Source organism: Zonotrichia albicollis, chromosome 12, assembly GCF_047830755.1.
Source record: "Zonotrichia albicollis isolate bZonAlb1 chromosome 12, bZonAlb1.hap1, whole genome shotgun sequence".
Lineage (NCBI taxonomy): Eukaryota > Metazoa > Chordata > Aves > Passeriformes > Passerellidae > Zonotrichia > Zonotrichia albicollis.
In genome coordinates this window covers 9,096,085-9,108,666 of record NC_133830.1, presented here as the reverse complement: position 1 = coordinate 9,108,666, position 12,582 = coordinate 9,096,085, and the positions used below count along the sequence as shown (strand labels likewise).

The 12,582-nt window shown below is 44.0% G+C and overlaps 1 protein-coding gene across 3 annotated transcripts in view; it reads left to right on the top strand.

Annotated features, from left to right (window-relative positions):
• SETD5 (SET domain containing 5) overlaps nucleotides 1-12,582 on the top strand; it is a 67,931-nt gene that overhangs the window by 46,540 nt on the left and 8,809 nt on the right. For all 3 annotated transcript variants that reach the window (XM_074550546.1, XM_074550545.1, XM_074550547.1), the window contains 5 exons: nucleotides 3,179-3,308; nucleotides 4,481-4,743; nucleotides 6,039-6,095; nucleotides 7,483-7,950; nucleotides 9,731-10,017. In XM_074550546.1, the coding sequence (XP_074406647.1) occupies nucleotides 3,179-3,308; nucleotides 4,481-4,743; nucleotides 6,039-6,095; nucleotides 7,483-7,950; nucleotides 9,731-10,017 (1,205 nt within the window). The remainder of the gene's footprint in view (nucleotides 1-3,178; nucleotides 3,309-4,480; nucleotides 4,744-6,038; nucleotides 6,096-7,482; nucleotides 7,951-9,730; nucleotides 10,018-12,582) is intronic.

Below are 12,582 nucleotides of genomic sequence, written 5' to 3'. Positions count from 1 at the left end.
TCCAGGCTATGACTGCTGACCTCCTTGCCAGAGTTCAGTTTTCATCCTTGCATTTTGCCGTGGTAGAACAACTGTTCTGTGACTGCCCTTTTAGAAACATGTACTTTCAGATCTGCAGTGGCTGTTTATTATCCAGCATACACAATTCAGAGTGTTGATTGCTTCCCTCAGAAAGTTTAATATTTCTACTTTCACAGTCAGAGGATGGTTGGCATTGTGGGGATAGGACAGTGTTGCAGAGGAGCTCCAGAATCCAGTGCCTCGGTTAAGATTCATTTTCTTCGGAGAGCCTTTGTGGTTTAAAGCTTTGAGTTTGCCTGTTCACAAGAACAAGCCCACAGCTCTTTGTTTGGCATCACAGACTGCCTATCTACAGCAGATTCTTGAACCAGGCCCAGCTAAGGATTTAGTTCCTCCAGAGATGACCAGTAAATGCCAGTATTTACTCATCTGCAGGGAAGGCAGGGTAGTTCACTCAGTCAGATTTGTATTGGAATCCATCTTTCCTGTTGCCTGCTGGTTTTGCTCAGAGACTTTCCAGTTCCTGTGTGATTACCTGAGGACAATTATACAGAAATCTTTTCTTCTCTCCCTGTCTTGGTGGCTTTCAGGTACCATGTCCTGGTTTCTTTGCCTTCCTTTGTTTGAGGGTATTTTTCCAGAGAGAATCTTTGGACTTTACTGTTTTCCACCTTCAGCCAATTTGTTGTCATGCCCTAACAGTGTCTTCAGTATTTCCTTCATAGGTAAAGCTCTTCATGGTTCATATGTAGAGGTATGACAACACCTTGTCTGTTTCTGTGTGCCTGGGCAACCTCCTCATGCATCTTTAAGCTGAGAGCTGCAAGGTTTGAGCTTCTTTTGAACCTTAACAGTGTCTTTGAGCCCCAGGGAAGAGAGAAATATCCAGCGCAAAGCTGACAGTTATTTGGAGTTCTGTGCTTGGTGCAGCTGCTGTACAACTGTCCAGCAAGCTCAAAATTGAGGGAAAACTATTGTCATGGAACAAGTCTTCCAATCTGTTGCTGCCTTCGACTCTTTTCTAGTCAAATGTTAATTCTCACATCTGGACAGGGAGTGGACTGGTCTCACTATTGGTGACTTCTGTTTAGTCCACACCTTCTGTGAAGTTGTGTCCAAAACTGGTTGTTGTGTTGCAGCTGGGACATTTTCAAAACAGAAAAGTTGCTTTGTGTCTTCTCACCTGTACCCAGTTTGTGCATCCCAGTATGACTGAGTTTTCTTTGGCAGGTTAATTTAAACTCATGTTCAGTTTGTGATTTTGTATGTTGTTAGAACAACTCATTGGTTTGGTAGCCTGTAATTGTAGAAGTGATTGTTCTAGACTCTGCTAAGCTGTGTCATGGTTTTCCCTATCCATTTCCCAATTTAGTAGAGAAATTATTAATGGTGTCATCCAGCATTCTTGTTTCATAATCTGAAAACTTAAATATAGTACCTATTCAATTAAATAGTTATTAAAGCATTGAAAGTTGCTGTGTCCAGAACAGATGTTGCAGAAATAATTTGTTAGATTGCTACTTTTTGAATGTAAATAATTGTTAGCTATTCTTGTGAGAGGTATCATCCATTTCATAGGCGATCCCTGGCTTTTTCTTGGAAGATTATTTTTAGTATTTGGTGGTTTTATGATTTAATGGTCTGGAGATTTAGAAATCTGCTTCTTATGTTCAGGAATGCTTAGAAAACTCTCAGGGAACACCTTCTTTTCAGCCAGCTGAGGTCTAGAAATGGCCCAGAACTTGATGATTTGCTCTCTCAAGACCTGATCTGTGTCTTGTCTACTTTTGACTACTCAGCCAAGGAGGTTGATTTATTAAGGCTGTTGAAATAGATCACATATTTTCTTGGATTGTCAGCAGGCCTCATCCTTAAACTACTGAGAACTGTGCCAAAAAACCCAGCTGATGATGTCAGTTTGCATCCAAAGCATGGCAGTGTCTGAACCTCGCAAGGAAACTGAACTGTAAGCTGCTCTCACGTAACTCACACCCTGTGCAGTGACTTGGCTGGCAGATCAGATGCCACCTTTGAGGTAGAGGTGCTCCAGACTGGCTGCCACTTCTCCCTTTTGCTGGCGGCCACAGTGGAAAGCCTTGAGCTCCATTTGACCAGAGAAGAAGTGTCTGCTGTACGGTAGTGAAGGCCATCAGAATAGATCCTGTCACCTGCTCTTCATCCTCGCTTTGAAGTTTTCACTTTGAGGATTGTGGCCACTGAGTGTGTGATGTACTTTCACCATAGCTTTGAGGAGTCATAAGACACATGTGTATCTCTAATAGGATACACATTGCTGGCATGCAGATGAACTGTGGATTCCTGAAAGGTAAAAGTACAATTTTAAACCTCTCTAGGACAAGAGGAGTCTGGATACAGTGATCCCCCTGGCTAAACTACACAAATGAAAATTGCTGTTTGATTTTTTTCTGCAGTTTGCTGTCATTTCACTGGATCACCTGAGTGTTTTCCCCTATGTTGTGGCAGATACCTTTACAGTAGAATAAGCAAAGATTCCTGCCTGCCATCAGGAGTCAGTTTGTATCAAGATACAGCGCTACCATACCCACTGCAGCAGCTGATTTGCTGAGGCTTCAGTTCATGTTCATTTGTGTGAGAAACATTCTTAATTGTCCATGTTCAGAAGACTGCTGTGACTTACCTTTTTTATTAGTAGCTGAAGAAACTATTTGCTTTTATCATTCTTTTCTTGGTTTATGCTCCTTGAAAACTGCTGCTTGCATTTTAGTCAGATTTTTTTTTTTGCTCAAATTTGCTCTCCTTGGCAGGAAAGAGCTTTTTTGCAAAAATCAGTGGTTGTACATAGTTCATTATATTTGTGTCCCTTTTCTTTTAAATGACTATTGTTTTAATAGATTTAGGTGCCACCATCCAGCATTTTTATATTTATAATTTGCTCTTTAGTTATCTCTGTTACTGGTGCTGATTGCTGCTCACAGAGCCCGTGTCAGGAGGGGCACAGCCCCAGCACAGCAGTGGTGGGCTCAGTGCTCCCACCCAGGCACACACCAGCGAGGTACTCCAGGCTTGTGAGCAGCCTGCCCTGCTCCACTGCAGTGTGGGAGTTCAGTGCATCCTGCAGGACTGCAGAGAAAGCACCCGAGGAGTTTCACGTTTATGCAGTCTCGTTCTGTTTCAGCGCTGGATCAAGCAGGCCCTGGAAGAGGGGATGACTCAGAGCTCAGCAGCTCCGCAAGAGAACAGGACCCAGTGTCTATACCAAAGCAATGACAACAGCAGCTCCTCCAGCATCTGCAAGGATGACACAGGTGAGTGCTCAGCATCATCAGGGCAGCATGGGCACTGCAGTCAGACTGGGGAAGGTGCTGAGCACCAAAGGGAGCTGTACAAGGGACATTTAACGTGGCCTGCGGCCCAATGGCACAGCTTATGGGTAGGTGAGAATGTGGCTTTGCTGTTCATTCAAATTTCTGCAGATTTATTCTAACTTGAGCATTTGTGAAGTTTCTCAGTATTTTCTTGTCAGAAGATAATCACTTAACATTGCATTATCAATCTCAGTGCTCTGGGATGTCTTCAACAATGGAAGGGAGGGGTTAGAGGGAAGAGAGCCCAGGATCATCTCTTTTCAGCAAGGTGCTGTTAGGTCAGCTAAATATTTGCTGACTGTGGGAAGGTGTAGCAAAGTCTTACAGGCATGTGTGCAATAAACAAATTGCTAAGTAAGTCTCAAGGATGGAGAAGCTAAAATCTCTGAGTAAAGCAACAGAATGGTTAAATATTGTGTCTGAATTTACAGAGAAAGAGAGTGCAGCTCAGCCCAGTCAGGGATCAGTTTTCCAAGGATGACAGACAGGAAGCTACACATCACACAAATAATACAAATTTGATTATTGAAAGGTGAGATGAATAGGAAATAAACAGAATGCCAGAACCAATAAATGTACCTCTCAAGCAAGACCTACCCTGTGGAATTTACTGGTGATTTGGTTTTGGTTTTTTTTTTAAACTAAGCATCAAAAAATATTATTATTTTGAAGAGAGGTAGGCCTGAGGCAAAGGCTTTAATCCTTAGTGGAAGTGGAAATGTGCTTGGGCTGTATTCATGTAGCATATAGAGAACTGTTAGGTTCAGGTAATGAAAACTGAGCTGTCTCTGATTTGTTTGTAAGAATCACAATATGTCCTGTGACCTCTCTCCTCTATTCTCTCCTCTTTTTAACCTTTCATGTCTTCATTTCCCCTAGCTCCCTCTTGTGCTTGCTTCTAGTTGAAATATTTGCTTTCCTTGTTCAGTGCATGTTCCTGATGATGTATTGTTCTGTTACCAGTCTCTAGACATGGAATAGAAGTAACTCAGAGGTACTTCATTTCTGGGAGTCTTTTGTAGTTGCATTGAAGACTTCATTTGGGCTGGGAGTAGGGGGATGTGCTCATGTTCAGTGGGTCAGCCGTGTCCTCAGCTCAGTTTGTGTTTCAGACTTGCTGAGTCCCCTGAAGAAATGGAAGTCTCGCTACTTGATGGAGCAGAACGTGAAGAAGCTGCTGCGGCCGCTGTCCCCTGTCACGCCCCCGCCTCCCGTCCCTCCGGTGCCTCCGGTGGCCGGCACAGCGAGCCCTCAGCTGGCCACGCCCTGCTCGTCGCTGCCCGGCGAGGAGGAGACTCGCAATGGCTACGGCGTCATGTTCTCCCCCATCCCCTCTCTGGCTGCCAGCCGCTGCAATACTCCACTACAGTTTGAGGTAAATCCGCCCGGGACTGGGGGTGCCAAAACAAACCAGCAATATCTGCAGCAGAGCTGGCACTAGGAGCTTCCTTTTTGAGTGTGTGTTCCTGAGCAGCATCACAGTCTCACTTCAAGAGCACCGCTGCCTTCCTCTTCTACTTCATTTCTGGACAGATCTCCTGCTCTGTGAAATGTCAAACTTTGCTACAGCCCAGCCTCCCCTCACTCTGTAGCTATCAGTAACATTAGTCTTATCTTTTTTTTCTATCTCCCCCACTTCAGATCTCTTTGCCAATGGGGTTTTCACCCTGCCACTTCCAAAGAGTACAAGTATTCCATTTCTCAGAGGCTGTAAAGCATCCTTGGTTCCTCTTTCCTCAAACAGCTTTCAGTAACCCAGAGTATGGTAGTGTTACTTCACATCGTCTTCCACTATATTCTTTGGTTTTACAGACTGAGATTTTTCAGACTCAATTTTGTGATGTTTTTAGAGTGGAACCAATTTAGAGAATGCTTGTCCCCTCCATATTCATAAGAGTGGCCAAAAGCATGGTGCTTCTGCTTTTTTTGTGGAGTTTGTCAGAACTTTTTGTTAAGAAATTTCTGAGATTCCTCAGTTTTCTGCTTTGCAGAAAACAGTGACTCCTGCTATATTTCTCTGATAGCAGCACAGCTCTGGGAATCCTGCCTCTCTGATTCTATTTTAGGCCTGTTCAGTAGCATGGAAAGGGAAGTGCTTGGGAAGAGCCCTTAACAGTGCTGTCTCATGCATACACTGCCTTCAGTGATACAGGTGCCCAGATAATACAACATTTCATAAAGCTGGCTGCTCACACCTCTTCTCTTGACTTGAGCTGAAAGGTGGCCCACAGTGGATTGAAAGAGACATGTTTGTTTTATAGTACATGTCTATGAAAGGTCATCTTAGTCTTTGGGGGATCTTAGTTTACTTTCTGGGCTAAACCAGGCTTTTCTTCTCTCCCATATTCTCATACTGAAAACCATAAGAGTCTTTCTCTATACTTCATGGTGCAAAGTCTATCTGACAGCACCAGAAATATAGAGGTAGCTGCTGCTTTTCTTAACATTCATGTGCTCTGGTTTGGGTGCTGAGTTGCATCATGAGATGCAGTAACCCAGCCCTGTCTGTGCTTCCAGGAAGCTTTAGCAACTACTTAGCCAGCCATGATTCTGTCCAGGCTGGGGCCAGTTGTTTAGAATAGCCATTGCTAACCTGTGTGCTTTTGTACATTGTAATTGCCTCCTGACTTTTGAAGTAGATGAATAACTAGATGCTTTTCCCTCCTCTAGAACGTGTCCTCCCCCGAGAGCTCCCCTGCGCATAGGCCCGAGTCCATGTCACCTGAGGTAGTTCTGGGAGCCTGCTGGGAGGGGAGGGAGGAGTGTGCAGGCACTGGGAATAAGGGTGGAGCTTTAGTCACAGTAAGGCTGAGGAGAGTTTTCAGGGTTATCACAACAAAACAAACAAATTGAAGACTGGAATTCAATTCATTTGTTGACCCTGGTGGGAATCAGACGGTGCAAAGACTCAGTGTGTCTCAGCTTCTGAGGTGCAGGCAAGAGATTTGGGGATCCTGGAATTGCCATCACCAATTTCAGGCTCAGCCCAGCCCATGAGTGGTCTGTGAAATTTACTGAGTAGTGGCCAAATGACTGCTGGTGAAGGGAAAGCATTCACCACTATTTTTGACTTACAAGCACACAGTGGTACACACCTGACCTGTTCTCTTCAGCCTTGACTTACCACCTACTCACTTGCAGACTGAAATCGTTGAGGAGATGGTAAAATGTAGTATTTTGCTTAGCCTGACGTGTTGTAAAAGATGAGATGAATGCCTTGCTCAGTGAATGTTTCATAGTAGAAAATTCGTGCTCATCTCCAAGGTGGTGGATTACTGGGAGCTGTAATACAGCAGGGAGATGTTCTCAGCAACAGCAGGAGGGCAGAGCTGGTGCCTGGTGCTGCTGTGTTTTTCTCTCTGCACTGTAGTCCTGCAAAGAGGATGAAATCTTGTCAGTTGTACTCATTGTTTGAGATCCTGACATATTAATGTGGTGAAGGAGATGATTATTCTGCTGCCCTGGAGGGTTTTTGGCACTTTAAGTAGATAAATGAATATACTGTTGTGTTATTGCCTAGTGCTCCACAAACTCTGACAGCACAAAGATGATGCCATTGTGGTTTTGTTGGAAACTGTGAAACGTAAAAATGCAGTAAAAATTAAATGAATGTACTATTGTTAGAGATTTCCAAAGTTCACAATAAGTGAAAACAAATGGCTTAGAGGTCCTGGATATTTTATTGTTAGGAAGTTAGTAGTGGCTGACTTGGGACAGGCAAGGACTTGGCTAATAAAATAGCAGAAGGACATCAGGTCTGTTCTATTCTCTCCTGGCTACTGCTCTGTATGAGACAGTTGAAAATGCTGAGTTTAATTCATTAACTGCCTGGGGATAGTGTTGAGCTTTATCCTGTTGCTGCAGAGAGACTGCTGAAGGGGAGGGGGCATCCTGTATTGGACAGCTGAACTGATCATTGTTTAGTGTCAGTCATTCCCCTGTGGAATGAGTACAGCAGTGCAGGAAAGAACCAAAGGGGTATTTAGAAAGGAACAGGGAAAAGGGAAGCTAGCATTGTACAGAAGGTTTTCTGACTTAAATTTCTCTCCCTACCCTTGCCTGACCTTTTTCCTGACTGCCCACCCCCCTCCTGTATCCTTCTCGGATTTCCCAGGTCTGCCTCCGATCCGAGCTGGATTCCAAGGGTGCCCACCTGGATTCCAGTGCAAACACCTGCCAGGAACGGCCGTCGCTGCTCAGCTTTGCATCCTCTGACGTGGCTCCACAATCCTCCATAAACTCTACTTCAGAGATGAACTTCCCAGGGAAAAGTGGGGAAGCACAGATGCTGCTACGAAGCTCTGATCAGGCTTTTCGGACAGAGTTTAATTTAATGTATGCCTTCTCCCCACTGAACGCTATGCCCCGCGTGGACGGGCCGCTGCGGGGCTCTCCTCCTCTGGCAGACAGGAAGCCCTTGAATTCGGATGCAGGGTGCTGCAGCTCTCCTGCAGAAGGGTATTTCAGCAGACACGAGTCAGGGCTGCTCAAAGAGACAGCACATGGGTCCATGTCCCCCTGCAGCGAGAGGGCTGCTGAAGGCACCAGAGCTGCTCCCCAGAATCCACCACAAAGGAAGAAGGCAAGTACTCCTGTAAAAGAAATCCTTACATTGCCGTGGGGTTTACTGTTCCCACTCAGATTACTGCAAAGACAGGCAGAACAGGGAGTCTGGGCAAGTTATCCAGGCATCCAATGCCTGGGTGAAAACAGTTACAAGAGGGAGAGCTACCCTTAAGGCAAGATTTTGATATGAGAAGTGGAAAAAAAGACACCACGGTGCAAATACCTCTTCTGGGATCACAGAAAAAAGAGCAGGATGCTGGCAGCTTTCATTAACAGTTGTTAAACTGAGACAAGACCCAAAGCAATAACACAGTGCAGCTGTACAGCTGGTGAAGGTGTTATTTGTCAGGATGAAAAGGGTTCTTACTGGGAAAGAGAGTCTAATGTTTCAAAAGAAAACATGGGCTGTTTACTAGAACATATTAGAACATTTCCATAACATTGCAACCAAAGTAAGATGAAGGTTATTTAAATTTTAGCTCTTTGAAACTAAAAACACAGGAATATAGTTTAACAAAACCAAATACATACTGGTTTCTTACAGCAGCCCAGTGACTCTCATGGGACTAAAACTGAGGTAAAATGTTAAGTCAAGGTAGTGCTGTGATAAAATTGGGTACTCATGGGACAAATTATCAGTGCCTTTTCCTGTGCTTGGAATTTTTTTTATGGCAAGTGTGGTAACTGAGATAACTTGTATAAGGGTCCAGCTGGATGGAATATCTTATTTCTTTTCCATTTCTGGAGTCTCTTGAATTTTTTCTTTGTTTTTCTTTTAAAATTACATTTAACTTAAAACTTTCATATGTTGAGTTACTTTTAGAAATAACTTGTTCAATATTTTAGCATCATAAAGCCTTCTGTACGGGCATTGAGTCATAGCTGATAAATTCGTCAGCAGAACTGCCTTCTGTGAGTCCTTTATGGCTCCTTTCCTTATAATAACTTTGAGGGAAGGCAGGCTGAAAGGTAAATGCCCAGCTGGAAATATTTGTTTCTTTTTGGTTCTGCTGACCTCGTGTTCCAAGGCTGCTTTATCTTTGGTTGGTGTCTTTGATAAATCTGAGACTGCTTTGCCCAAAACACATTCTACCTTGGCTACAAGCAGTTTGTTTTGGTGGTAGGGCTGAAGTTTGCAATGCCTCCATAGCAGGAGCCTGTTCTAAGCAAGTTAAAATTCTGTGCAAGGCTTCACCAAGCTTTTAGTATTAATGTGGCTGAACTAGGGCAGATGAGCTGGGCACTGAAGATATCAGTTTTGTGAAGAAGGCTCATTACCTGTTTTGGTGATATTGAAAAAAAATATATTTCAATACAGATATTGAAAAGAATTACATAATGTCGTGAACCAGAGAGACTGTATGGAGGGTTTTGAGAGGAGGGAGGTTATAGAAGCTTGTTGCTTAAATTACATCTCCTGAAGTAATGTGAATATCCAGGTGGTTAGAGAAGCCAACGAGCTGAATGTTTCTACTGATATATTGGTCATAAAAAGTAAAAGGAGGGTGATCATGACACTCTGAATTTGTACCACTTAGCTCTTTTCTGGAGCATCTCCACATCCACCAAGAGTTGGTAATCCCAATATGCCTTTTCAAGTTTTACCTGCAGACCCAGAAGATGTTTTTGGACAGTGTGTGGGCCTGTTCCTCCCCGTGTCCTGATGCTCTGTGTCCCTGGCCCATGGTGGTGTTTCCTCCCCATGCCCTGGTGCCCTGTTCCCTGGCCCATGGCGGTGTTTCCCCCCCATACCCTGGTGCTCTGTTCCCTGGCCCATGGCGGTGTTTCCTCCCCAGGTGTCGCTGCTCGAGTACCGCAAGCGGAAGCAGGAGGCCAGGGAGGGCGGCGATGGCGGCCGCGGCGCGGGGACGCCCACCCGGCAGGGCAGCGGCGCCTCCGGGGCTGACGCGGACGGGAACGGCCCCTCGGGCTCCGCAGCACGAACTCCGTCCTCCCCACAAAGCGGCTTCTCCCCTTCTCATCCCTCCCTGCCTCACATTGAGGACGTCAGCCCACCAGACTCGAGGGGCTGTAGCTCCTCATCATCGCTCAGTAAATCCCAGGACAGCATCAGCAGTAGGTGGTGAGTGTTACCCTTCCAAGCAAGCCTGAGATTCCCCTAAGGGAAGGACCAAAGTCCCCAGGGGGCATTTCCATAACAATATGTGCAGTGAGATGGATTCATTTGGGTCTCTTGGTATTGTTCTCTTTCATAATTGCTAAACAGCTGTGAAGGATACCAGCACTCTTCTCAGCCTGTCTTTCAGTTGTTGGTTTAGGTATCAAAAAGCTGTATTGAAAGGTACAAACTTAAGCAGCTGTTGCTCTTCCACAAGTTCCATTTTGAGGTCTTGGGTTGTAAGGTCTTGCCCAGGTAATGAAAGTCTAATGCAGGTCTTTTTTGGCTGAACCTTCACTCTTCTTGGACATGAGTGATACCAAGTCCACTCCTGTTGTGAAGGAAAGCTCACAGGCCTCTGTAGCTTTGCACTTGAGAAGCAGGGACTGTGCAACAGCTCCAGCTTTGCTAATTTACCAGACTCTGGTTGCTGGCATGCCAAAGGCATGGACAAACCACCTTTATCATGGTTACCCTGAGAAGGTTTGATAAAGGGAAAGTCTTCAAATATTTTGACCATGATCCAGAACATGAAGCAGTGCACTGAATTGCCAAGTGTGGCATTATGGTGCCAGTGATGGCTGGGAGGTTCTGCTGACTGGATCTGCGCTGGCTCTGCTGCCCTGGAGTGAGGTTCTGGTTGTGCACCAGCAGCAGAAAGGCACACACAGACACACAGCCCCTTTTCTCATGCTGATCTCCACATACATGGCTGGGTCACTGCTCGGGTAATGGCAGGGGGTTGGCATGAGGAGAAATTCAAAGCAGTGCTGAGGGCAATGAGAAGTATGAGGTTTGTGTTGAAAGCACTTGGGTGAATTTGGAGGAGTAATAGATCTGTTTCCTTCCTTTTTCCATCACTTTTCAAGCAGAGTTTAATGGAAACAATTTGTCTTTTACCTCTCTGACAGTTTTTTGTCTACCAGAGGACCTTCTGCCAGATATTGGGACTGGCCACAGCTGAGGCAGTCTGCTAAGGATTAGTTTATCATCATTATTTTATTTTCAAATATTCTGTAAAAGTGGCAATAGCCTATGTTGTTCTCCTCCTGTGCTACTTCCTTCTGCCTATAAAAGAGTAGGAAAAAAGCCAACCAGCTGAATGAACTAAAATAGTTCAGGGTGAGGTGTCAGTGTGGCATTCTTGCTTTAGTACCATCTTTTGTGTTCTCTGAGCTTCATCTGCTGCTCCCTCAGCAGGTCCTGCTCTGGCTTCAGTTTCCCACATGGTTTCAGGAGTAAGTATTGTGTGGGTATAAAGTTCCTATTGTTATGGCACACTGGATATAAAGTTGAAACCATGCTGATAGGTTTTGAAGTGGGATTAAGCAGATTTGCTGCCTTTAAAATCCTTGGGTTTCTGTGTTTTAATGGGCATGGCTGACAAACGTACACTTACTTTCTACTTTTAAAAATATATTAGAACCTGTTACTGAGGTAAAGTGACCCAGTTTCGTCTTTCACTCCCTATTCTTATATATCAGATACATTTCCAGACATTCACAATAATATTAGGAACAGAAGAAATTGGTGGGAACTAAAATTCCATGCCTTAATGTGTAGAATCTTCCAGATTTTTGCTGAATTCTGCAATAATTGAGAATAGCTTTCATTTAAAAAAAAAAAGAAAACCACAATGGTTTGTCTATTTCAGTTGCCAGGATAAAGCCATCACAATGTAAACAGATGTGCTGCTGCACAGTAAAGCCAGCCTTGCAGAAAACAAGTCTCCAAGCAAACAAAATACTAAAAAAACCCTAATGGAAAGCACAGTTTTCAATACATCTTAACAAAAATAAAATACAGAAATCAGTCAATATCCAGCTAATATGCATGCTTCCATCATATGCAATGCATTTAATATAACCTAAATATTTAACTTCAGGCATTTTTAAGGCACAAATTCACCAGTGTCCAGAGTAAACACATTGTAAAATCCCTAGTCATGGTGATGCTGTCTCTAGGTTAAAGGACACATTTCCAAAGAGATTTGGATGGTTCTGTGCATGGTAGATGGAATGTTGACCCAGGGGCCTGAGGTTTGTCTGTAGCTCTTGTTTTTCTTCAACAGTTTGGTTTTAGGAAAGCCACTTCAGCTCTTTGTCACCCTTAGACAAGACACTTATAAAATGCAACAATATCTAGCATTTATCTTGAGTGGAGAGTTTTCACACTACAAAATTAACAGGACAAAGTGGCATTAGTGGGCAAAATGGCCCAGCAAGCTCTGCTCTGGAATATTGCAATATCCAACTATATTGTCTTGGAACTGTATTATCATAAAGGTATTGAGTTTGCCTCTGCTTAGTTTGAATGAATGTAATTATGCAAAATAACTGCAGTTCATCTTAAGCCAATACCAGGATTTTCAAAAAAAAGATTTGAATCTCAAAATAATTTTTCTGTAACCAGGTGATTTACTGAACTGGATGCTCATACCATGTTTTTGATTAAAGCCTTGGTGTTCTGAGGGCAGAGGCATCATGATAGCAGGGACCTGCAGTCTGAAATCCCACTGGAGGTTTTTTA